The sequence below is a fragment of the Rhinopithecus roxellana genome, chromosome 3, assembly GCF_007565055.1.
Source record: "Rhinopithecus roxellana isolate Shanxi Qingling chromosome 3, ASM756505v1, whole genome shotgun sequence".
Taxonomy (NCBI): domain Eukaryota; kingdom Metazoa; phylum Chordata; class Mammalia; order Primates; family Cercopithecidae; genus Rhinopithecus; species Rhinopithecus roxellana.
The window spans coordinates 18871968-18899959 of NC_044551.1; the positions used below are offsets into that span (position 1 = coordinate 18871968).

The following is a 27992-nucleotide window of genomic DNA, read 5'->3' on the forward strand; positions in this document are numbered from 1 at the left end:
TTGTATTTGTTTGTTTGTTTGTTTCAATTTCCTTTAGTTCTGCTCTGATCTTGGTTATTTCTCTTCTGCTGCTGGGTTTGGGTTTGGTTTCTTCTTGTGTCTCTAGTTCCTTGAGGTATGACCTTAGAATGTCAGTTTTTGCTCTTTCAGTCTTCTGTAGGGATTTATGGCTATGAACTTTCCTCTTAGCACTGCCTTTGCTGTATCCCAGAGGTTTTGGTAGGTTGTGTCATTATTGTCATTCAGTCTGAAGAATTTTTTTTGTTTTTTGAGACGGAGTCTCATTCTGTCACCAGGCTTGAGTGCAGTGGCACGATCTTGGCTCACTGCAACCTCCGCCTCCTGGGTTCAAGCAATTTTCCTGTCTCAGTCTCCTGAGTAGCTGGGACTACAGGTGCATGCTACCACACCCAGCTAATTTTTGTATTTTTAGTAGAGATGGGGTTTCACCATGTTGGCCAGGATGTTCTCGATCTCCTGACCTTGTGATCTGCCTGCCTCAGCCTCCCAAAGTGCTGGGATTACAGGTGTGAGCCACCACGCCCAGCCCAGTCTGAAGAATTTTTAAATTTCCATCTTGATTTCCTTTATTGACCCAGTGCTCATTCAGGAGCAAGTTATTTAATTTCCATTTATTTGCATGGTTTAAAGATTCCTTTTAGAGTTGATTTCCAGTTTTATTCCACTGTGGTCTGAGAGAGTACTTGATGTAATTTCAATTTTCTTAAATTTGTTGAGGCTTGTTTTATGACCTATCACATGGTCTATCTTGGAGAAAGTTCCATGCACTGTTGAATAGAATGTGTATTCTGTGGTTGTTGGATGAAATGGCCTGTATATATCTGTTAAGTCCATTTGTTCCAAAGTATGGTTTAAATCCATTGATCCTTTGTTGGCTTTCTGTCTTGATGACCTGTCCAGTGCAGACAGTGGAGTACTGAAGTCCCCCACTATTATTGTGTTGCTGTCTGTCTCATTTCTTAGGTCTAATTGTGTTATAAATGTGGGAGCTCCATTGTTAGGTGAATATATGTTTACAATTGTGATATTTTCCTGTTGGACAAGGCCTTTTACCATTATATAATGTCCCTCTTTGTCTCTTTTAAATGCTGGTGCTTTAAAGTTTGTTTTGTCTTATATAAGAATAACTATCCCTGCTCACTTTTGGTGTCCATTTGCATGAAACGCCTTTTTACAACCCTTTAAGTTTATGTGAGGCCTTATGTGTTAGGTGAGTCTCCTGAGGCAGCAGATGTTTGGTGAGTTCTTATCCATTCTGCTGTTCTGTATCTTTTAAATGGAGCATTTAGGTCATTTGCAGTCAATGTTAGCATTGAAATGTGAGGTACCATTGCATTCATCATGCTCTGTGCTGCCTGTGTACTTTGGTTTTTTTGTTTTTTGTTTTTGGTTTTTAACTTGTATTTTTGTTTTATAAGTCCTGTGTGATTTGTGCTTTAAAGAAGTTCTCTTTTGATGTTTCCAGGATATGTTTCAATATTTAGAGCTCCTTTTAGCAATTCTTATAGTGGTGGCTTGGTTACGGCAAATTCTCTCAGCATTTGTTTGTCTGAAAATGATTGTATCTTTCCTTCCTATATAATGCTTAGTTTTGTTAGATACAAATTCTTGGCTGACAATTGTTTTGTTTGAGGAGGCTGAAGACAGGGCCCCAATCCCTTCTAGCTTGTAGTGCTTCTGCTGGGAAATCTGCTGTTAATCTGATAGGTTTTCCCTTATAGGTTACCTCGTGCTTCTGTCTCACAGCTCTTAAGATTCTTATCTTTGTCTTAACTTTTGATAACCTGACGACAATGTGCCCAGGCAATGATATCTTTGTGATGAATTTCCCAAGTGTTCTTTGTGCTTCTTATATTTGGATGTCTAGGTCTGTAGCAAGGCCAGGGAAGTTTTCCTTAATTATTCCCCCAAATATGTTTTCCAAGCTTTTAGAATTCTCTTCTTCCTCAGGAACACCAATTATTCTTAGGTTTGCTCATTTAATATAATCTGAGACTTATTGGAGGCTTTGTTCATATTTTCTTATTCTTTGTTCTTTGTCTCTGTTGAATTGTATTAATTCGAAGACCTTGTCTTCAAGCTCTGAATTTCTTTCTTCTACTTGTTCAAGTCTATTGCTAAGACTTTCCAGAGCATTTCACATTTCTTTAAGTGTATCCAAAGTTTCCTGAAGCTTTTATTGTTTTTTTCTTTAAGCTATCTATTTCCTTGAGTATTTCTCCCTTCACTTCTTATACTGTTTTTTGGATTTCCTTGCATTGGGCTTTGACTTTCTATGGTGCCTCCCTGACTAGTTTAATAACTAACCTCCTGAGTTCTTTTTCAGGTAAATCAGAGATTTCTTTCTGGTTTGAATCCATTGCTAGTGTACTAATGTGATTTTTGAGGGATGTTAAAGAACCTGATTTTGTCATATTACCAGGGCTGGTTTTCTGATTCCTTCTCATTTGGGTAGGCTCTGTCAAAGGGAAAGTCTAGGGCTGAAGGCTGTTGTTCAGATTCTTTTGTCCCATAGAGTGTTCCCTTGATGTAGTACTCTCCCCCTTTTCCTATGGATATGGCTTCCTGTGAGCTGAACTGCTGTGATTGTTGTCTCTCTTCTGGGTCTAGCCACCCAGTGAGTCTCCCCAGCTCTGGGCTCGTACTGGGGGTTGTCTCACAGAGTCCTGTGATGTGAACCATCTACAGGTCTCTCAGCTGTGGATACCAGCACCAGTTCCAGTAGGGGAGGTGGTGGGGGTTGAGGTGCAATGGACTCCGTGAAGTTTCTTAGCTTTGGTGGTTTAATACTCTATTTTGTGCTAGTTGGCCTCCTGCCAAGAGGTGGCAGTTTCCAGAGAGCATCAGCTGTAATAGTATGGAGAGGAACTGGTGGTGGACAGGGCTCTAGAATTACCAAGATTATATGCCCTTTGTCTTCAGCTACCAGAGTAGGTAGGGAAAGACCATCAGGTGGGGACAGGGCTAGGTGTGGTTGAGTTCAGACTCTCCTTGGGCAGGTCTTGCTGAGGCTGCTGTGGGGAATGGGGATGGGGTTCCCAGGTGCCTGGAGCTGTGTACCTAGGAGGATTATGGCTGCCTCTGCTGGGTCATGAAGGTTGTCAAGGAAGTGGGGGAAAGCCAGCAGTCACAGACCTTACCCAGCTCCCATGCAAACCAAAGGACCGGTCTCACTCCCACTGGTCTCACTCCCACCGTGACCCCCAAGCTAGCCCTGAGTCTTTCCAGGCCATGGGTGAGATGGGCTTGAAAACTTGCCCCAGGCTACCTGCCTCCCAACTGTGAAAGAAAGGGACTTGGCTCTTCCCCTACTTGTGGAATCTGCATACCGGATTTGCACCCTCCCCCAAGTTCTGGCCAGGAGACTTCTTGCCCCTTCAAATTGTTACAAAGTTCAGCAAGAGAGCCTTCTTCCTGTGCAATTTTACCCCCTGCTCCTCTTGCCACCCTCCCTATGGATCCCTGTGGTGCCAGGCCAGAATGGGCTGCTCGAGGACCCAGCAAACTCCCAGGGCCTTTCTGCTGCTTCCTCTACCCCTGTATTTCTCTCAGCTCTGTAAATTGACTCAGCTCTAGGTAAGGTAACTTCTCCCGCAAACACACCTTCAGTTCCTCCAGTGGGGGTATATATTCAGCAGAGGAGGGTCTCCGTTTCACAATTCCACAGTTGAAGCACTCACAGTATTTGGGGTGTCTCCCGGGTCCTGCAGGGGCAATCTGCTTCCTTCAGAGGGTCTTTGGGTCCTCTCAGGATTGCTGGTTTGTTCTTGTAGTCAATATGGAGCTTAAATTCACATCGCGAGCTCTGCAGTCTTCTCTGTACAGAGTTGCAATCTAGTCCTGCCTCCCAACCACCATGATGATCCAGCCTACAACTTCTTAATTAATTAATTCTTATTGCTGGTTCATAGTCTGTCAGAAGTTTAGGCAGTATTGTCATTTAGATGTACTACTTTGCACACATAGTTAAAATATCTTAGCTCTTCAAGCATTCATCATGAAACATGATTGCACTATTCTGAAGTGAAAGTATTCATCATATCCTCCCTACATCCTCCTGAACTAGGCTCTCGGGAGTTCATACCAAGTGTTCACTCTTAATACATATCTCTGCTAGAACTGATCAGGGAATCTAACAATATGGAAAGCCACCTTCTCAGTCTTACATCTAACTTTATTTCTCTACAGTAGTGGTTCTCAACATGGATTATGCTTTGCAAGCACCTGGAGAACTTTAAAAAAATCTCAATACCCAGGCTGCATCTCAGGTTGATTCAAATCTCTGGAAGCAGACCAAGGCATCAGTACTTTTTAAGTCTCCTCCCTTCATTCCAATGTGCAGTTCCAGTTGGGAATTGCTTTTAGCGCATGCCAGGTTACTAATTTCTGAGTGCTGATTAAGGGAACATCTGAGCTCATCATTTCTCTTGTGGGAATTTTTTGAGAAGCAAGAGAGATTGGGGAACAAAATAGCTACTGTTTTTTGCTAGTGCAAAGAGCTTAGCTTAAAATCACACAGACTTATGTTTTAATCCCGTCTTTACTACTACAGGAATGTAAAGATGGGAAACTCATTTGTCTCCCCTGCAGTTTCACCCATTTCTAAATTGAAATAACACCCACCTTCTGGAGTCAGTATTAAATGAGATCATATGTGCAAAGTGTTCAACATGATGTAGTATGTAACATGATAGGACATAGTAATAATAACTAAAGATATCACTACAAATCAAAATCCTTATTTTCAAAATTAAGTCTCCAAAGAGGAAATGAAAATGAATCCCAAATCTGTTGCCTAGATTTTTGAGTGCCAAGCAGCATTAATGCTAATATTTCTTCAGCATTATCACTAAGAGAAATGAGTGTTCCAAATTAACTCATTGTTCTTAGTGATAATTCATTTAGGGACAAAATTAGCCTCTCTTGTTAATTGCCACATTCCTTTCAGAGGTGCTATAAATGGATGTTGAACTATACTATTTTTAGATTTAATCTTTAAAAATCATAAGAAAGCAAGAAATATTACTAGTTCAGAAATGATTTTCTGTTCCTGGCTTATCAGAGAAGACCTGAGAGTCTATCATAGTCATTTGTTGTCTTCGTAGTGAAACGAAAAAGTAAGATTCTAATAGGATTTTTAGACTTAGTGAGAAAGGTGTTCATTTTAAGATTATGGCAGTTCCTCTCAGATTTGGAAAGCCTTAAGATAACACTAAGGAGTTGGACTTTAGGAATGCTGAGTGTCTTCAGCCACAATGGCACTATAGTACTAGGTGGGACAGGATGTGATTAAGGAGAAACTAAGCAGCCAGCCACAATGTAGTTCTTCTTGCCTCCAAAAGAGGAGTTACCCACTTTCTCACACTCATTGTGATACATTCCATTTGCTAAGAAAAGTGGCTTGTGTCATTCTTGTGCACTACTTTTAAGTTCTGATATATTAGATTCATTTACTCTGTATTAATAGCATTCAAATATTTAGTAAAGTTAATATACCTCTCACACTTTTTCCAAATTAACCCACCAGCTGTGTCCTGTGCTTAAAGCTATCTTACAGCACTGCAGTCAAAGTGTCAGCCAGGGCTGTGGTCTCATCTGAAGGCTGGACAGGGAAAAATTGGCTCCCATGTTCACTTACATGGTTGTTGCCAGGATTCATTTCTTCAAGGGTTTTGATTCTGAGGGCCTCTGCTTCTTGCTGAGTGTTGGCCAGAGGCCATGCTTAGTTCTTTGCTGTATGGTTCTCACCACACAGCAACTTACTTCATCAAACCAGCAGGAGGGTGAGTCTGCTAGTTAAAAAGAAGTCTCAGTCTTTTGTAACCTAATCATAGAACTGACATACGCTCCATGCTGCCATATTCTTTGGATTAGAAGCAAGTTACTCAAGGGAAGGAAACACATAAGGCTGTGAATGAGAGAAGACAGTAATCGCTGGAGGCCACTTTAGGGACTATCTGCCACAGCACTTAACAGCACATACCCCAGCCATAAAATTTTTAAAAAGCAGGAAAGAGAGAAGAAGAGTGCAGGGTAAAATACAGAAAGGAGGAAGGTGAAAGGGAAGAAAGGAAGGGAAAGAAAGACATTTAAAAAGACAAGAACAAAACAGCTCTGCTGCACTACATCTGTATGAGGGTTCCATGTGCAGACACACACTTCATCACATTAGCACCACACCCATAAATTTCCTATTTCTTATTTACAATGAGAAGATTATAAGGACTTTCTATGCATCTGGAGTTAAAAGGAAACAATAAATCTAAGAATACTAAGTTTAAGTAAGCAAAATGTGTTTCAAATTAGTTATTTTTTCTTTTTAAGTTTTTTGTTTGTTTCAGCTGACAAAGTTTTTTATTTCTTTCTGTTTCAAGTTTTGAAGTTGAGTTTATAATTCTTGCTATTATGTAACAGGCATATTATACAGGCAATATAGGAACCTGATTGGCATTTGTATTTGGTGTTCTATTGTTGTTTCCACTCAAATGCCAAAATTATGTTTTTGTTCTGTACGTTATTGTTCATAGTTATGTATACCTCTTAATTGTAAAAGTGAAGCTGTAAAATTGTAAAGTGCTTTGTACCTCATTATTCCAGGCATTCTACTAAGGAAATCAAGACCCAGATGGCTTGGGAAGATCAACATTAAGTAGCGTCAGAGCCAGACCGAGAGTACACATCTCTCAATTTCTAATCTAGTGCATTTCCTTTTCTTATTTCTGTGCAAATGAACAGTTAGAATGTGAAATAGTCTCTTCAGATCTGCCAGCATTAAAACAGTTGTGGTTTAAATATTTAGTTTTAATAATTACTAACTTTGTAGAAGAACCTAAAATAGTGTTTGTTTTCAGTGCTTCAACTAATAGTAAAAAGGAATATTTTCAGTACTTTACTGTATGAGAGGTGCTTGCCTAACAAAATACACATCTTTTTCTTTTTTTTTTAATTATTATTATTATACTTTAACTTCTAGCGTACATGTGCATAACATGCAGGTTTGTTACATATGTATACTTGTGTCATGTTGGTGTGCTGCACCCATCAACTCGTCAGCACCCATCAACTCGTCATTTACATCAGGTATAACTCCCAGTGCAATCTCTCCCCCCTCCCCCCTCCCCATGATAGGCCCCGGTGTGTGATGTTCCCCTTCCCGAGTCCAAGTGATCTCATTGTTCAGTTCCCACCTATGAGTGAGAACATGCGGTGTTTGGTTTTCTGTTCTTGTGATAGTTTGCTAAGAATGATGGTTTCCAGCTGCATCCATGTCCCTACAAAGGACACAAACTCATCCTTTTATATGGCTGCATAGTATTCCATGGTGTATATGTGCCACATTTTCTTAATCCAGTCTGTCACTGATGGACATTTGGGTTGATTCCAAGTCTTTGCTATTGAATACACATCTTTTTCACTGTACTCATTTGTAACAGATAGTGTGGGCTCCTACACCTCAGTGTTCTGAGAGGGGTTGGTAAACACTGACCACATAGAGAGAGCTGCCCATCTGCACTCAGTACCAAGGCACATCCCATCCATGCCCTAAAACTCTTGTAAATTTCTCCATTCGTACAGGAAAATGACTATTTCTTACAACAATATGACCGTGGAATTTGATTACAAAAACATTCCTGCTATCCCCAACATGTGCTCCCGGGCTAAAGACATAATCTGCAACTCAGGATTTTCTGAAGATTCACTTGTTTATGCTATTGAGGGCAACAGTTGTTCTTAAACAAGGATGCGGTTCCCAGCCCTATACTTTCTTCTTACCCTGCTTATTTTTCTTTTTTTATTATTATACTTTAAGTTCTGGGGTACATGTGCAGAACGTGCACATGTTACATAGGTATACATGTGCCATGGTGGTTTGCTGCACCCATCAACTCGGCATCTACATTAGGTATTTCTCCTGGTGTTATCCCTCCCCTAGCCCCACAGCCCCCCAACAGGCCCTGGTGTGTAAAGTTCCCCTCCCTGTGTAGATGTGTTCTCATTGTTCAGCTCCCACTTATAAGTGAGAACATGCAGTGTTTGGTTTTCTGTTCTTGTGTTCGTTTGCTGAGAATGATGGTTTGCAGTTCATCCATGTCCCTGCAGAGGACATGAATACATCCTTTTTTATGGCTGCATAGTATTGCATGATGTATATGTGCCACATTTTCTTTATCCAGTGTATCATTGATGGGCATCTGGGTTGGTTCCAAGTCTTTGCTATTGTGAACAGTGCCACAATAAACATACATGTGCATGTGTCTTTATATTAGAATGATTTATAATCCTTTGGGTATATACCCAGTAATGGGATTGCTGGGTCAAATGGTATTTCTAGTTCTAGATCCTTGAGGAATCGCCACACTGTCTTCCACAATGGTTGAACTAATTTACAATCCCACAAACAGTGTAAAAGCGTTCCTATTTCACCACTTCCTCTCTAGCATCTGTTGTTTCCTGACTTTTTAATGATCGCCATTCTAATTGGTGTGAGATGGTATTTCACTGTGGTTTTGATTTGCATTTCTCTGATGACCAGTGAAGATGAGCATTTTTTTCATGTGTCTGTTGGCTGCATAAATGTCTTCTTTTGAGAAGTGTCTGTTCATAATCTTTGCTCACTTTTGATGGGGTTATTTGGTTTTTTTCTTGTAAATTTGTTGACGTTCTTTGTAGATTCTGGATATTAGCCCTTTGTCAGACGGATGGATTGCAAAAATTTTCTCCCATTCTGTAGGTTGCCTGTTCACTCTGATGGTAGTTTCTTTTGCTGTGCAGAAGGTCTTTAGTTTAATTAGATCCCATTTGTCAATTTTGGCTTCTATTGCCATTGCTTTTGGTGTTTTAGTCATGAAGTCTTTGCTCATGCCTATGTCCTGAATGGTATTGCCTAGGTTTTCTTCTAGGGTTTTTATGGTTTTAGGTCTAACATTTAAGTCTTTAATCCATCTTGAGTTAATTTTTGTATATAGTGTAAGGAAGGGATCCAGTTTCAGCTTTCTGCATATGGCTAACCAGTTTTCCCAACACCATTTATTAAACAGGGGATCCTTTCCCCATTGCTTGTTTTGTCAGGTTTGTCAGATGGTTTGTCAGGTTTGTCAGATGGTTGTGGATGTGTGGTGTTATTTCTGAGGCCCCTGTTCTGTTCCATTGGTCTATATGTCTTATTTGGTACCAGTACCATGTTGTCTTTGTTACTGTAGCCTTGTAGTATAGTTTGAAGTCAGAGACACAATAGAAAAAGAAAATTTTAGGCCAATATCTCTGATGAGCATCAATGCAAAAATCCTCAATAAAATACTGGCAAACCGAATCCAGCAGCACATCAAAAAGTTTATCCACCCTGATCAAGTCGGCTTCATCGCTGGGATGCAGGGCTGGTTCAACATACACAAATCGGTAAACGTAATCCAGCATATAAACCAAACCAATGACGAAACCACGTGATTATCTCAGTAGATGCAGGAAAGGCCTTCAACAATATTCAACAGCCCTTCATGCTAAAAACTCTCAATAAACTAGGTATTGATGGAACGTATCTCAAAATAATAAGAGCTATTCATGACAAACCCACAGCCAAAATCATACTGAATGGGCAAAAACTGGAAGCATTCCCTTTGAAAACCGGCACAAGACAAGGATGCCCTCTCTCACCACTCCTTTTCAACATAGTATTCGAAGCTTTGGCCAGGGCAATCAGATGAGAAATAAATAAAGGATATTCAATTAGGAAAAGAGGAAGTCAAATTGTCCCTGTTTGCAGATGGCAATGATTGTATATTTAGAAAACCCCATCATCTCAGCCCAAAATCTCCTTAAGCTATATTAGCTTAAGCTATATTAGCAAAGTCTCAGGATATGAAATCAATGTGCAAAAATCACAAGCATTCCTATACACCAGTAACAGACAAACAGAAAGCCAAATCACGAGCAAACTCCCATTCACAATTGCTACAAAGAGAATAAAATGCCTAGGAATCCAACTTACAAAGGATGTGAAGGACCTCTTCAAGGAGAACTACAAACCACTGCTCAAGGAAATAAGAGAGGACACAAACACATGGAAAAACATCCTCATGGATAGGAAGAATCAATATCATGAAAATGGCCATATTGCCCAAAGTAATTTATAGACTCAATGCTATCCTCATCAAACTAGCATTGACTTTCTTCACAGAATTGGAAAAAAAACTACTTTAGATTTCATATGGAACCAAAAATGAGCCTGCATAGCCAAGACAATTCTAAGCAAAAAGAACAAAGCTGAAGGCATCACGCTACCTGACCCAGCTTATTTTTCTACATAGGATCCCCACATCCTTGCCTTTGTTAGAGTGAAAACTAGACAAGGACCAACTTTTATCAACTTGTTCATTTCTCTATTCCTAGAACAGAACCTGGTACAAAATTTGTGTTTAATAATGTTTGTTGAATGAATTTGAATGATGGATTTGTTTAGAAGGTTTATAACATTCCATCTCTTATGAGTTTGTTGCTAGAGGAAAAAAGAGGTGTGTTTTTGGTTCATAACATCAGGTATGTAACCTGGAATTTGGAGTCATGAGTTTTTATGCATTTGCTTCATATTATTTATTTTTAAGTGATCTTTCAAAGTATTGATAAAGATACTTTAAGATTGAGAGCCTCCCTGATACCCAGGAATGAGAGTTTTAGATTAAGTTTACAATCTGATTGAAGGCTAATCATATAAGGAGAAAAAAAATAAGGAAAAGAAGAGAAATTTGAAAAGAAATCTCCAGAATGGCCATGAACATCAGAACACTGAGAACTGATATATAAACATGTGTCTTGCTTCATACCTGTCTGTTGTACATCTATAACAACAGATTTCATAGATGCAGAGGAATTTTGGCTAAAATCCTAACACATAAAAGGCATTCTGCACTTACTTCTCAAATTAGAATTAACACATGTGTATGTATAAGTTGTTTAGAATTGGCATCTATTTAATGAGTTTACTGGCTGAATCTTTTAAAAGAATGCAAACATACGTGACTTTTATCAGAAATCTATGAAAAGAAAAATGGCCCTGTAGTGCATGCTGTGTTTCCCACACTACATCCCCCATGTCCACCTGATGTCAGCACAACCATCGGTGGTGTCCATTTGCCACTATGCCACTCAGGTGCACACTCAGGTGCCTGCCTCGGCAAAGACCCTCAGCTCCTGTGCAGGTACAGCCTAGAAGTGCATGGAGGTGAACATCTCTGAGGCACCCTTCAACCACTGGGTACCAGGAGTGGTAGATAAATGTCCTAGCCTCTCATCTTTCTACACAACAATGGTGGTGCATATTCCACACAGCAGCTCAGTAACACACACATATTAGTTCTCCCTTTCCTTCCCACCCTCCCCATTCCCTCACTGCTACATCTGGAAGTCACCTTCCAGATTAACTACCTATATCCAAATTCTAATCTCTAGCTCTGGTTTCTTAAACAGGTCCTACAAAATGCTTGAAATAAAAGGCAAAGTGGTTTGTGTCTAGAATCAAAGGCTGACAATGGCAAGCAACAGGCTCTAAAACTGACACAGGAGAAATGCTTTTCTGGAAGACATCAGCATCACCTCCTAGACACGGAATATGCTGGCTTCATTCCAGTAGTTTCTTCACACACTTTAAATACGTGTCTCATTAGGATCACATATGACCCACCTGATTTCATGCCTTGCCTTTTCTTTTTATTCTGCAGACTCTTCTAAGGAGCCTAAATTCACCAAGTGTCGTTCACCTGAGCGAGAGACTTTTTCATGCCACTGGACAGATGCGGTTCATCATGGTTCAAAGAGCCTAGGACCCATACAGCTGTTCTATACCAGAAGGTGCTGCCCTCATGCCTTTCCTAATTTTCCTCTCCATGGATGTACCTGCTAAAGTACACTGAGTCACATATAGTATGGGAATAGAAGTGATTTGTTGTGATTTATGTAATCTATGAATATTCATTCACTCATTTACTGAAAAAAATATTAATTAAGCCTATCCTATGTGCTGAGTACTATTTTAGGCCCTGGAGATATAGCAGTGATTACAAAAGACAAAATCCCTGGTCTCATGGAGATTTCCTTCCAATGCAAGGAGACAGGCAATAAAAATTGAATAAAATGTCAGCTAGTAATATAGGTTATTAAGAAAAATAAAGCCATAAAGCAGCATATCAGCAGTGTGTGGGAGTTTGTGTATGTACATGAGAATGTATGAGAGTGTGTCAAAGTATGAGTGAGAGCGTGTATGGATACACGTGGGCATGTGCATGTGGATGACAGTGTGTATAAGAGGCTTGAGTGATATTGAAATGGGTGATCCTAGGAGGCCTCTCTATTGTGGTGTCCTACACCAGAGACATAAGTGAAATGGGACAGGCCACGTGAATATATGGGGGAAAGGCTATCCAGGCAGAGGAAATTGCAAGTACAAAGTCCCTGAGGCAGTCTTGGCCTATTTGAGGAATGAAAAAGGCCAGCACTGAAGGCACAAGATTGAAAGTGAGGAGAGTGATATGGGAAGGGATCAGAGAGTTACTTAGGGACTGACTATGCCAAACCTCGTAGACAAGGGCAAGGCTTTGAATTTTACTTTATTTGTGGTGGAAAGTTATAGGTGTTTTTGAAAAGATGCATGTTTTAAAAGATGTAGCTTGGTTTCTAACCAGATAATATACTCCTTCTCTTAAATATATTCAGTAAAAGACTGTAGTACTTTTTCATTTTTACCAGTGACCCTCTAAAATAACAGAGGAAGGGTGAAACAAAGACCTCTCAATATAGGTACCACCCAAGTTATTTATTTCTTCCCCTTCACCTGGCATTATTTTCGTTTTTGGTTTACTCTTACTCTGTATATTTTTACCTTTTATACATTTTAGGCTTAAACACTTCATTATCTCGTCTTTTCCACCCAACCCCCAGAGAAGGCCTAAGCCAAGATGCAGGCTTAGTGAGGACCCTTTATCCTTGGCTCAAGGTGTTCATTAGTCGGAGGATGATATTGTCTATCCCACGGAAGAGCTGGGAAAGGGAAGGAAGATGCAGCCAACAGTTAAGGGTATAAGCTCAGGGCCAACAAACCTGCACTTCAGTGTAGTTCTGCACTTTCTCACCAAGGAATACTCAGGAAATTAGCCAGTTTGTGTACAACTCAGCCTCCTCATTTGCAGAAAGGAGATAACGGACTTGCCTCATGGCTTCTTGTGAGGATCGTATGAGATAACCCATGAAAAATACTTGGCAGAGTACTTGACATATAATAATTACTCAGCAAATTGTAGCTGGTATTCTTATTATCGGTAGTATAGTGATAATTTAAAAATAATTATGATATAGAAATCCAGTTCCTGGACTATAAAGATGACTATAAGTGGTATAAGACCATTTATACCAATAAATTGTTATAATTATTGGTATAAGATCATTTTAATGCAGAGCTGCTGCTTAATTTGCAGATAAAAAAATACTTGGAGTTAGCAACCAAGTGGACCTTCCCCACCTTTCAGTGTAAGAGAGATCTCTTGGATGAAGTGAAGTGAAGATGAAATGTTTGGGCACTATATTTTTCCTTAAGGCTGACACCACAAAGAGGTTGGGACCTGTAAACAAAGTTGATTTCTATAAACACATTCGGACATGAAGTTAGTATGTTTGATGACACTTTTGAAATGTGTGGAATCACTAAATAAAGAAAATTAGCAAAATAACCTCTTAAGCTGGGCCTACTTTATGAAAATAATGTTTTGCTACCTCAGTATTTACCAAATTTGAATATAACCAAAAAGAGAAATCGAAAGGAATGAAGCCTTGATAAATATATGTCCCTTGCCCTCATCAATCAGCGTCACATAACTCTTTCCACAGGCATCTTATGCACACCCCAGTCATTTCAGCATCCCTGGTTCAAATCCAGGATCTACGCTACCAAGCATGCTGCTGAAAGTGTGACTGGGTAGAGGAAAAATTTCAGACATATTCAGAAAGATGTCTTAGATTTTGCCCTGATAGTGTTTGGAATCCCAGGAGAGTAAGTACAACCTTATGATTAAGTGCCAACTCAAACTTACAAAATTAGATATTTGTGTTTTTTCTATAAAATATAACTATTTTGAATATCTTAGCCAAACTGCTATGAGCCCACAGCCCAGTTTATCGAAGAAGGGTAAAACTGAGGGATTAGGAGTATCAGGACTGGACTGGACTGATTAGTGTACAGATAAATTTGACTTCTCATTGCCCACTTCACAAAGAAGACAATACAAATGCACTTTCTGACTCCTGTCATTGTTTCTTAGAACTCAGTTGCCAGGCAACTCCTGAAACTATAGAAACATGCTTCGCATCCCTGATACATACATAAAACTGTGGATTTTATCCAAAACCAGAGTCAGTGGGAGGTGCAGTTGTTTCCGTTTGCTGGCCTGGCCTATCTAAAGCACAATGGAATGTGAACATGTCAGGCTGTCAACACGACATTTCAGGCACAGCCCTACAGGCAGTTGTGTGTTTTGCCTGGCTCTGCTCCTTGCCAGGTAGCTGGCAGAAGAGACAGCCTCCACATGTTAAAGCAGCTGATTCAAAACAGTCTCTGCCATCCTGTGATGGCAATAGTGCCAAATTCAGCCTCTGAGCTTACAGGGGACTCGGGATGAATGCACATTACAGGCATGGCAAAAGGAGGCTCTGGGAAGCATGTTCGAGCTGCTCTGCTCTCAGCTCCTTGCATGTAAAAGCTGTGTTTTTAAAGGAACTGGGCATGTGAACACTCAGTCCTTAAAGTTGTATCCCCCACCTCTTCCATACCCATTCAACCCCACTTCAAAAATTACCCTGGTCTTAAGAGAAATTTTATTTTCTATACAAGGTTGTGTGGAAAATCAGTAGGGAGAAAGGGCATTATTACTTCCATTTTTCTTAACAAAAGTATTGAATTTAAAGCCAAAAACATGTGAGCTTTCTGTCATGAGAACAGCTGCCCTTAAAAACATACATGAGGTTTTATTTTTATTATTTTTTCCAGTTGGTTGTCTTTAGATGAAAAACATTTCTTCTGCTCTTTATTCTTATTTTTAATGATAGTCTCTTTCTATGGTTCTCACCCCTTCCATTTCACAAGATAGTCTGGGAGCAAACCTAAAGCACTTAACTTTTGGGAGTAAGAGCAAAGGGTAGCTTCCATGAATTGATTTTGGTCTTCTGTAGAGACATTCAACCCAGAGAAGGCAAGTGACACAGTATCTGTTTTATGAGCTAATTTGGGTTCTTGTCTACATTTAATAGTTTAAAATATAAGTTATAAATATTTATTTAAAGTGAAATTCAACATTGGTTCATGAAGAAAGAGGTTGGAAGCAGTGTTTTGAACTAGCTGTTTCTGATCCATCATGCTTAAAATAAATGCTTTGTTTGTCCTGTGGAGTTCATGGATTTGGGATAATCTAAACAGGGTTTTTTACACAGTCCTCATGGGGACCAAGGTACTGACATGCACTGTTGAGAAATTCTGTGAATCATGAAAGAGCTAATATTTTAGAAATCCAGACCTGTTGAGCACTATCTACATCTTTGGGACGTCTTAATACTTTGAGTTTTCTCACTTTTATACTATCACTTATGCTAAGTACATTTGATATCCCTTCTATTATGTGAAAGCTTCATTTTCTGGGCAATCTTCTTACAACTACTCTCTTTAATACACTCTTACTTAGTTTGAAAGTAAATATCAAATTAAGCATACTATAGTTCAATGAACCACCCACCTATTCCTAATTTTTTTTAGCATTTTTCTTCTGACTCTACATACACACATACTTACACACACACACACACACCCCTTATCTTTTCTTCTGCCTTTTGCCCATCTACTTTTTGCATCAGAGATGAATCTCATTCAAGCGTATGCAATTTTTTTTTTTTTTTTTTGAGATGGAGTCTTGCTTTGTCGCCCAGGCTGGAGTGCAGTGGCGCGATCTTGACTCACTGCGACCTTTGCCTCCTGGGTTCAAGCAATTCTCCTGCCTCAGCCTACCTACTGAATAGCTGGGATTACAGGAGCATGCCATTGCATCCAGCTAATTTTTGTATTTTTAGTACAGATGGGGTTTTACCACGTTAGCCAGGCTGGTCTCAAACTGCTAACGTCATGATCCACCTACCTCAGCCTCCCAAAGTGCTGGGATTACAGGCATGAACCACCTGTACCCAGCCAGCATATGCAACTTTTAAGAGTCTCAACCAAAGCAGCAATTCACTATCTCAGCCCCTGGAGTCTCTGCCATTTAAATCCCAATTTCCTTCCAACAGCTGAGGAGCAGTCGTCTCAAGTACCCCCTGATACTACACAAGTTTTCTCCTGTTGCCAAGCAGACCAGCCTGAGAAACAGCTATAAGAAAGAAATAGGCATCTTCTCCCAGCTTTGCATCCATTCCTTCCAGGTCCTGCCTTCCTTACAGCCTGCAATGTCCTCATTGTCCACTGCTGCCCAGCACCCATTCCACAGAGGGATGGTCCCAAACCTCTACAGTCTGGCCTGTGAGCCACAGCAGCCTCTGGCTGCACAGGCCATTCCTACCTCATCTTCCACAACCACAGATTACGTGGTTTTATGTCCCTTTGACTTATAAATTATCTTCTCAGTTAATAGGCTAGTGAATAACAAGGGGATAATGAACTACCTCACCCAAGTAGCAATTCTAATTTAAGAAAATTTTCCTGTCATTCCATTGCCTTTTGCTTCCCTCACCACACTCATGCCCATACTTCCTTACCTCAATCCCTCTGACCTCTCAGTTTCCTCCCTTCCTTGCCATATTGTCATCTATTAAATTTTACCCATCCTTCAAGAATGCTAAAAACACACCTCCACCTTGAAGCCTTCCATGAAGAGCCACAGCAATCATTCCCTCTTCTAAACTTTGAGGACCCTAGAGAGCACTACTAATGAGCACTTACCCACATTGCTTTCTAATACCATTTTTTGCTCTTTCCTTCTGAGGCAGGAGGAATTCCTTAGACATCTATGAATCCCCCATAATGTCTGTCATTATGTTTTAGACATAACCAATTCTCATTAAATATCAATGTAATGAATATAAGAGGCCCAAAAAACTACTCAGATGGGAATTTGAGTCTTATTTTAGCCTGAAATTAGGGGACTGCATCTTACTTATCTTTATATCTGCACAGTGTTGGTGCATCACTCTGCCCAGAGCACACATCAACTTGTCTCCTCAGTTTCTTTCACCATAGTCTGGGAAAACAGCCAGGTCTAAACTTTCACTGTTCTCTGGGAATCTCTAGTTTGGGGTGATTCTCTGTACTGTTTTAATGAACATTTTTAAAATGTCCCTAAGTCTCAGAACCTTCATCTATAGAACGGGCATAATAAAGTACCTACCATAGGAATCAATTTATGACCAGACATAGCATATGCATTCAATAAACGGAAGGTTTTACCACAGGCAGAAGTACCAAATGGCCTCGTAGCAGTCTTCAGACACTGATGATATTGTCCACCAATGTGATATGTCTTGGAAATGATGTTGCTAAAACACGTCTTCACAAAATATGTGTGTTCCAATTTATTGAATCAGACTATCAAGCACCTTACTTGGACTTCAGCTGCAACATGATTTTTGGAACAATTAATCTTTTTTAATCCTCCATTTTAGAAATATTCAAGAATGGACTCAAGAATGGAAAGAATGCCCTGATTATGTTTCTGCTGGGGAAAACAGCTGTTACTTTAATTCATCATTTACCTCCATCTGGATACCTTATTGTATCAAGCTAACTAGCAATGGTGGTACAGTGGATGAAAAGTGTTTCTCTGTTGACGAAATAGGTAAATCACAGGTTTTTGTTTCATTTGACATAGTTTTACACTAAATAAATGGGGAGGCCTGCAAGGTCCAAGTATAATCAAGTAGGAAGACTTTGTAACAGTGTTCTATAGATACATGGAGGTCTGTTTTAAGGAGATGGGATCAACTGGTGAGCAAGAGGAAAAGGGCAGGGGGAACTCAAGTTGACTTTAACATAAAGTAAACTGGCAGTAAATGTTGTGAAGAAAAGAATAGGAACCTTGTGGAGTCTTTTCCTTTAGGCTATCTTTGAAGCTGTGTTGTGTTATGTTCCACTGCAAAGGGTAAACTTAATATATTCTTAGAATTTCTTACTTCCTAATTATTTGATAGGATGCTTATATTCAGATTCACTGAAATACGTTGGCCTTTGACCTCTACCATTGCTATAATCAAAGCCTAGATTTTCTTTATCACAAAGCATAATCATTCTGGAATTTTACATTTACAAAACAGCCACAGTCACTTTAAAGACATGTTTATAAGATCTCAGAACAAATACTGGAGACAATCAGCTCAGTGAACTAAGTGAAAGATCCAAACAGAGGATCCTTTGCCCATCATATGGACACAAGGTGGAAACAAAACAAATAAAACAAACAACTATAATTAGAATATTCATGTTTACACTTTAATAGTATAAGCAGCAAAATAGAAAGAATCAAAGAAGGACATTGAGTAGCTGAAATTGGTGCCTCAAAATCTATCCACAAAAGCTAATCTGTTGCTTATAGGAATTCCTCGTTGCTTCTCCCAAATGTGTTGTTCTTTTATGTGGTCTTCTAGGCATAAGCTGACTGGAAGAGATAGGAGTATGTGGCTAGAAGTTACAGATAGAAACAAATAAAATCTAATAGGCTGACTTTAAGGGATAAGATTAAGAGACCTGTATCAAGCAGTAAAAATAACCCAATTGCTTTGCAAAGACAATTTAGTATGTGTCCTTAACATCAGTGGTATAGCTGTTGAGCTAAAACTAAATGGGATAGCAGAATGGGATAGTAGCAAGAATACTGGGTTAAAACCCATATTCTAACTCTGTTCTCTGCCAATAGCATATGGCCAGTCCTACTCATTTACCTGGCTGACTTTCACTGAACACCTGTCATGTGTCAGGCACTGTTCTGGTGGTGGTGGTTATAGAATAAGTACGATACAGTCGAAGAAGGGAGTCAGGCATATTCGCAGATAATTGCAGTGCAGTGTGATAGGTGTTAGCCTGGAAATACGTGGAATGCAGAGCTGCAAAGGTGGTGGCCAAATGTGTGAATGATTGACAGGCCTGAGGGATGAGGAAGGGCTGGCTGCACAGAGATGGTGACAGTTTAGTTACCTCTGAACTGGAATTGGACTCTCCCTATTTTTAAAAAAGTGGTTACCCACAGTGGTCAAAAGCATGAGTGAGTGTTGTCAGGTACTGCAGTGGACTTGCCTTTCAGTAACTACTAAGTTCCAACAGTAACAAATAGCACGTGTTCAGGGGACGCAGGAGCAGTTAGAAAGCCCTACTAGTCAGCTGGAGAAATCATCAGTAGTTGTTCATGCCCCAAAAAGGAATTTGGACTTTAACTGTCACAAGGTACCTTTGAGGATGTTTAAATAGGGAAATGACTTGAGAATAGTAATAGCTAACAGTCACAAAAGACTTACCACGTGTCAGGTATAAAAACCATCTTTTGCAATCCCACTTTACAGATAATGAAACCGAGGTGCAGGGCATTTGAAGTTCAAGTAAAACAGCTAGTAGGTAGAGCTGGGATTTGAACCTCCAGCCTCCATGCTTTTACTCTTGAGGCTTTGCAGTACCACTTGTCTCATTATCAATGCCTCAGAGAAATTAATCTTGTTGCAATGTGAAACATAGATTGGAGTGGGACGGACTAAAGGTAGAAGAGGTTCAAAGACTGAGATCATCAAGGTAAAAGATTATGACAGGCAGCTACAACTAGCACAATAGTTGTGGGAGAAGGTGCTGAGAGTGAAAGAAAACAAAGAACTAAGGTAACCCTAATAGATCTTGAGAAAGTTGTCAATCATTATAAGCCTCAGCTTCCTTGTAAAATATGAATGTATGGTACTACCTCATAGGGCTGTTCTTTGGATTTAAAGTACTGTATTAGTTAGACATTTGTCAGTCATTCAATTCATTCAGCAAATATTTATTATGTTCTTCTCTCAGGCCAGTCAGTGTTCTCCATGCTGGGGATAGAAACTGTCTTCCCTGGTGGGATCTAATCCCAGTGAGGGCGGAAAGCGGCAATGCTATGGAGAAATATAGAAAAGGAGAATAGGAGTGTTGAAGAGGTTGCAGTATTGAGTTTTCAGGATTGGCATCCCTGAGTCAGTGGCATTTGAATAAAGAAGGATTAGAGAGGATAATAATGTGTGTGTCTCAGGGAAGGGCATTTCAGCAAAGGGGCACAGCCAGAGGAAAGATCTCAAAGTAGAAGCATGCTTTTCCTCACTCAGTGAACAGCAGGCAGGCGGTGGGGTGGGCACAGAGTGAGTGAAGAGACTGGTATGAGACCAAATCCCACAGACAAGACAGTCAAATCTACCCAACCATTGTAATGACTTTGACTTTCACTTGGAGTGAGGTAGGAAGCCTTTGGAGGGTTTTAGAGGATGAGTGATGTGATCTAATGTGTTAGGATAATCACTGTGTCATTTCACTTGAGGATTGCATGGAGAATAGACTGGAGGGGGACAAAGACCAAAGGAGTACAGTGGGGAGACAAATGCAGCAAGAAGAATGAAAAAGGATAATGGCTAGGACCAGGTTATAGTGGTGCAGGCGGTGAGACATGGTTGGATTCTGTTATATCTTGAAAGTACAGCTGATGGAATATGGATTAATGAGGAAAAGATGAGCCAAGGACGAGTTCATTGTTTTTATCCTGAGCAGCTAGAGGAATTGAGTCCTCATTAACAGAGATGGGAAAGAGGAAAGGAGAGCAGGTTTTAGAGAGGAAGAGCAAGGGTTTGTTTGGGGATATATTAAGTTTCAGATATTTTTAAAGTATCTCACAGGAGTTGTCAATACAGCATGTAGATGTATATGTGTAGAGGTAAAGGAGAGGTCATTATTATGCCTGTAATGGTGGTACCAAGCCTTTTCCAAAAGGACCTTGTCTCATATCCTCTATTTTTCAAATGTAGCATAAGTAATAAGTTATAGAAAATCTTCCATTAAAACCAGTTTTATAGTTTTGTCACTTTAAAGGGTTAAGCTTTGATTATCAGGATTCCTGAATCTCCAACAAATCCAGAAGGTTGAGGAATTACTGCCATTATATCGGCATATGTAGTTTGGCCATTTTGCATATCCTTCCAATTTAATTTTCAAAATGTAGTCATGATTCATCAAATTTTGACTGTCCCGGTTTTTAAAAAGGTGGTGTCGACCCCAGAGGGCAACAGCATGCTCCTCCACCATAAAGCCTTTTCACGTGGGTGCACACAAGAGCTTCCCTCTTTGGCCACCAGATTTGACAGTCAGTAAGAGCACCTCACTGTGTGTATCTGTAGAGTTATCTCCAGTCAACCCTAGGGATGCACACTTTGCAACACTCTAGGTGGCCTTCTGTATATGACAGAAAAACTATCAATAATTTACCAGGAACTATCTAGAATATAAATTTAGACATAGTTCCTGGCTTTGAAATCCATATTTTCTTCATCAGCCTCTGAGAAATTGTGGTCTTTGAGGTCCTAATAAGCAGAATGCAACAAATTTTCCTGGGACTGTAGAGTATATCAATAGAACCTGAGGAAAACAGTGTTTCAAGTTGTTCATATGACAGTTAAGAAAAAGACAGAAAACACTGAATCGTCACCACTTATGAGACTAGCATAATGCCTTCTTCCTTCTTATGTCAGAAGAAAACATCACATGTGGCTAGGAAGACCACAAAGCTAGGGAGCGTTAGCAGAGTGTGCAGGAAGATTGTATGAGAAGATTGAAGAAGAGTAAAAAAGGATAATGGCTAGGACCAGGTTATAGTGGTGCAGGCGGTGAGATATGGTTGGATTCTGTTATATCTTGAAAGTACATGGGCCGGGCGCGGTGGCTCAAGCCTGTAATCCCAGCACTTTGGGAGGCCGAGACGGGCGGATCACGAGGTCAGGAGATCAACACCATCCTGGCTAACACTGTGAAACCCCGTCTCTACTAAAAAATACAAAAAACATCTAGCCGGGCGAGGTGGCGGGCGCCTGTAGTCGCAGCTACTCGGGAGGCTGAGGCAGGAGAATGGCGTGAACCCGGGAGGCGGAGCTTGCAGTGAGCCGAGATCGCGCCACTGCACTCCAGCCCAGGCGACAGAGCGAGACTCCGTCTCAAAAAAAAAAAAAAAGAAAGAAAGTACAGCTGACGGAATACGGATTAATGAGGCAAAGATGAGCCTTTCAGGGAACAACACAGAAATGAGGTAAGTGAGGTCTCTGCCCCCAGGCCATACATAGTTGCAAGAAAAAAGATTTCTCTACCCCTAGTTCCACAGCAGCCCCATGTCTAAATTCCATAAGTTTTTCTGACTCTGTTTTTTCAGTTTCAAGCGAAAATGAATTCATTTGCCAAAATCCTGATGTATTTATGATATCAGAGCAAAAAGAAATATAAAACATGGCAGATCTTGAAAATAGTTAGTGATCAGATTTTTTGCTCCCAAAGGAATTTTTGAAAGGGCTTATTTAAAAGTTAAAAACAAGTCACCCTTGAGTTAAAAAAAGTTACTCTCTTATAAAGTGAAAGTTACAATAAGAAAAATATTGGAAGAAATAAGAGTATGAACGATCAAAAATGTAGAAAGTAATTTGGTCTTCTGAGAAGAATGCCTTCCATTAATAATAAATTGTGTCTGTCTGTGTACTAATGCTCTGTTGAATTGCACAGTGCAACCAGATCCACCCATTGCCCTCAACTGGACTTTACTGAACGTCAGTTTAACTGGGATTCATGCAGATATTCAAGTGAGATGGGAAGCACCACCCAATGCAGATATTCAGAAAGGATGGATGGTTCTGGAGTATGAACTTCAATACAAAGAAGTAAATGAAACTAAATGGAAAATGGTAAGATGTCACTACACCTTACACTTTGACTTTTCTTTCTGTTTCATCAACCTCTCTCTCATTTATCATTAGACTTTCTTTTGACCTAATACCACATGTTCATGCTGTATGCGCCATAATTTCTTATTTGAGAAAACATGTTAATCGGTAAAATATTATCTTGAAATTCTGTTAAGACAGGAGATGCTTATGTATATATGGAGGCCTGTGGAAGGAAAGGAAAACTATTTCTCTATTCATTCTTGAGGTCCAGTTTAACTTTAGAGTAAAATTATAGACTGGCCACTTAGCTGTCTTTGGGGATGTGGATAAAAATGGGAAAGTTTGTGATCAAAGTCAACAGTGACTATGGCCAAATATTTTCCCATGATTTCAGTTGCAGCTACTCAAAAGACTCCCATTAAAACAAATTCATACGTGTCTACAGGAAACAGAGGAAGGGAATTTGTCTCTTAGAGGTTTCAGAAGGATGTTTTGTTACATACCTCAGAGAAGAATCAAGCTGAAATTCTTACGTAGGCAATTAGAGAGCATGGTACCGGTTGACCTCTGAATCCCTCTCTTCCTTACCAAGCATATGGAACTCAGCACTTCGATAAAGTTCACATGGCACATAACAAGAGGAAAAATGGGAGTATCATGCTGCTCCCAATATAACTAATTCTAAATCTGTCTAACCACAGCCATAGCCACAGCCAAGCCAAGCAGTTTCTGGCCACTCATCAGGTGATGCCCAGCAGCCTGGCACAGATCACTCCCAGAATTTTGAGACACCAGGACATTCAGTGAACCACTGAAAAAGATGCCAATTTTGTCATTAGAGGAAAGTTAAGTTTGGAGAAACTTTGAGTAGTTGCAATACTGGACTTTGGGGCTCTATTTTCTGAATCATTTTAATTTAGATATGTTCTGTAACTTGGTACAAATAAAAGGCCTGGTTGGATGCTAAGTCAAACAAGACTGTCTACATCCAAGCTACAATCAAACATTATTCAGCAACAGGTACTGAAATAACTACTATGCAGAAGGCACTGTGCTAAATACCTGAGGTGGCGGTTCTCAAAGTGGGAACCACAGACCCCTGAGGGTCCCTGAGACCCTTTCAGAGAGTTCAGTACTATTTTCACAATATACTAAAATGTTATTTTATTCACTATGCTGAAATTTAATTTAATGGCACAAAAGCAATGCTGGAAACACTGGCACCTTAGCATGAAGCAAGGCAGTAGGATCAAATTTTACTAATAGTCATTGTATTCTCCATCATCATGCACTGACAGTAAAGAAGGGGGAAAAGCCAGTTTCACGTATGACATTCTTGATGAAGCTGTAAAAATTGTTAATTTTGCTAAATCTCGACCTTTGAGTACATAGCTTATTAATATTCTGTGTGACATATGGGAATTACACATTAAGCATGTCTGCTGCATACTGAGGTATTGTATTTATCTTGAAGAAAAGTGCTGAAATGACTGAGTTGCCAGCTGAACTAGTTGCTTTTATTGCTTGGAGCACCATTTTTACTTGGAAGAACAACTGATAAACTGGCAGATGGTTATTCATATTTGAATTGGCAAACATTTCTCAAAAATGAATGAGGTGAGCTTGTCGCTTCAAGAAAAACAGCTGACTGTATTTTTTGCCATGGAAAAAATTTGACTTTTCAAAGCAATTCATTTTGCCTTTTTGGAAAATTTGTGTCTCCAACCGTGAGCTTCATAGTGTTTTAATATTTGAAGACTTTTCTTGAAGAGATTCATGGTGATATTAATGAAAGTGATTTTTTAATTGTATTGTGTAATAAAATATATAAACATTTAGAAAAATCTACAAGTCAGTGAACCAATATTTTCCAAATGACTAATATATGATGTAATTAAATCATGCATGGGGAAATGATCCATTCAAAGTACTAGATAGAATGGTGAATTTTTTTAATGATCAAAAAATTTTTTGTGTATTTATTGTGTACAACTTTTCTTGAAATATGGATACATTGTAGAATGGTTCTATCACAGTAAGTAACATACATTACCACACACACCATTTTTTTGTGTATATTGAGAACACTTAAAATCTACTCACTTAGAGATTTCCAAAATACAATACATAGGCATTAACTATAGTCACCATTTTGTACAATAGATTTCTTAAACTTGTTCCTACTAACTGAAAATTTTAGTTCTTTCATCAATATCTCCTCAACTCTCCACCCTACCCACCACCCCTGATAACCACCATTCAACTCTCTACTTCTGAGTTCAACTTTTTTAGATTCTGCATATAAGTGAGATTATGTGGTATTTGTTTTTCTGTCTCCGGATCATTTCTCTTAATATAATATCCTCCAGGTTCATCCACGTTGTCACAAGCGACAGGATATCCTTCTTTTTTTAAGGCTGATAGCATTCCATTGTATATATATACACCACATTTTCTTTATCAACTTATCCATTAATGGAACATAGGTTATTCTATTTCTTGGCTGTTATAAGTAATGAACATGGGAGCCCAGATATTTCTTCAACGTACTGATTTCATTTTCCTTGGATATATACTTAGTAGTGGAATAATATAATGGATCACATGGTAGTTCTATTTTTCATCTTTTGAGGAAGCTTCATATTATTTTCCATAGAGGGTATACTAATTTACACTCCCACCAATAGTGTGCAAGGGTTCCCTTTTGTCCACATTCTCACCAACACTTGTTTTCTCTTCTTTTTTTGAAAATAGCCATCCTAACATCTTTGTGCACTCTATGCCTTCTGTGAGCTGATAGCTCATTGTGGTTTAAATTTACATTTCCCTGATGATTAAAGATGTCAAGCATTTTTCATATACCTGTTGGCCATTTCTATATCTTCTTTTTAAAAATTTATATTCAGGTCCTTTGCCTGTTTCTTTTTTTTTTTTTTTTTTTTTTTTTTTGAGACGGAGTCTTGCTCTGTCACCCGGGCTGGAGTGCAGTGTCCGGATCTCAGCTCACTGCGAGCTCCGCCTCCCGGGTTTACGCCATTCTCCTGCCTCAGTCTCCGCAGTAGCTGGGACTACAGGCGCCCGCCACCTCGCCCGGCTAGATTTTTGTATTTTTTTAGTAGAGACGGGGTTTCACCGTGTTAGCCAGGATGGTCTCGATCTCCTGACCTCGTGATCCGCCCGTCTCGGCCTCCCAAAGTGCTGGGATTACAGGCTTGAGCCACCGCGCCTGGCCCTTTGCCTGTTTTTTAATTGGGTTATTTATTTTCTTGCTATTGAATTGGTTTAGTTCCATATATATTTCAGATATTAAACTCTTATCAGATGTATTCAAATATTGTCTCCCATTCCATAGAGTGTCTCTTCACTCTGTTGATTGTTTCCTTGGCAGTGCAGAAGCCTTTTAGTTTCATGTAATCCCATTTATCTATTTCTACTTTTGTTGCCTTACCCAATGGAGTCATTTCCAAAAAATCATTGCCGAAACCAATGTCATGGAGCTTTTACTCTATATTTTCTTCCAGTAGTTGTACAGTTTCAGGTTTTACATTTAAGTCTTTAATCAATTTTGAGTTTATTTTTGTATATGATATAAAATAAGGGTATGATTTCATTCTTCTGCATATGGATGTCCAATTTTCCCAACAACATTTAAAGACAGAATCCTTCCCTTACTGTGTATTCTTAGCACCTTTGTGATAAATCAATTTACTATGAATGTGTGGATTTATTTCTGACCACTTTATTCTTTTACATTGGTTTATGTAATTTTAATGCCAGTACCATGCTGTTTTGAGTATTATAGCTTTGTATTATGTTTTGAGATCAGTAGAGTGATGATTTCAACCTTTTTCTTTTTGTTCAAGATTGCTTTGGCTATTCATAGTCTACTGTGGTTGCAGACAAATTTTAGAATTGCTTTTTCTATTTCTGTGAAAAATGACATAGGAATTTTGATAAGGATTGCATTGCGTCTGTAGATTGCTTTGGGTAGTAGGGACATTTGAACAATATTAGTTCTTCTAATCCATGAACATGGGCTATCTGTTCATTTATTTGTGTTGTCTTCATGTTTTACAATTTACAGTGTACAGATCTTTCACCTCCTTGTTTAAATTTATTTCTGGGTATTTTATTTTATTTTTATTTTTATAGCTATTGTGAATGGGATTTTTTTATTTCTTTCTCAGATTGTTCCTTATTAGTGTATAGAAATATTACTGATTTTTTATGTTGACTTTGTATCCTGCAGCTTTACTGAATTTGTTTATCTGTTCTAGCAATTTTTTGTTGAAGTCTCTAGGGTTTTCTATATATAAAATCATGTCATCTGTAAGCAAGGACAAATTAATTTTTTCCTTTCCAATTTTGGATGCCTTTTATTTCTCTCTCTTGCTTAATTGCTCTGACTAGGATTTTGAATTGAGTAGAGTAGAGTCGAATAGAGGAGTTACATTGAATAGAAGTGGCAAGAGTAGGCGTCTTTGTCTTGTTCCTTGTCTTACAGGAAAAGCTTTCCACATTTCACTGTTTATTCTGATGTCAGTTTGTTATACATGGCCTTTATTGTGTTGAATTACATTCCTTCTATATCTAATTGTTAAAGGTTTTTATCATGAAAGGATATTGAATTTTGACAAGTGCTTCTTCTGTATCTACTGAGATGGTTCCATGGTTTTGTTCTTGGTTCTAGTAATATGATGTATTATGTTTATGTATTTGTGTGTGATGAATCATCCTTGCATCCCTGGGATAAATCCTACTTGATCATGGAGAATGGTCCTTTTAATGTGCTTTTGAGTTAGTTTCCTAGCATTTTGTTTAAGATTTTTACAATTCTAAAACACCAAAAGCAACGGCAGCAAAAGCAAAAATTGACAAATGGGATCTAATTAAACTAAAGAGCTTTTGCACAGCAAAAGAAACTACCATCAGAGTGAACAGGCAACCTACAGAATGGGAGAAAATTTTTGCAACCTACTCATCTGACAAAGAGCGAATATCCAGAATCTACAAAGAACTCAAACAAATATACGAGAAAAAAACAAACA

General features: G+C 39.2%; 1 protein-coding gene across 2 annotated transcripts in view; it reads left to right on the plus strand.

Moving 5' to 3' along the window:
* Positions 1-27992, plus strand: part of GHR (growth hormone receptor) — a 350856-nt gene that overhangs the window by 302302 nt on the left and 20562 nt on the right. For both annotated transcript variants that reach the window (XM_030927287.1, XM_030927288.1), the window contains exons 4-6: positions 11733-11862; positions 17698-17870; positions 22784-22962. In XM_030927287.1, coding sequence (XP_030783147.1) covers positions 11733-11862; positions 17698-17870; positions 22784-22962 — 482 coding nt within the window. The remainder of the gene's footprint in view (positions 1-11732; positions 11863-17697; positions 17871-22783; positions 22963-27992) is intronic.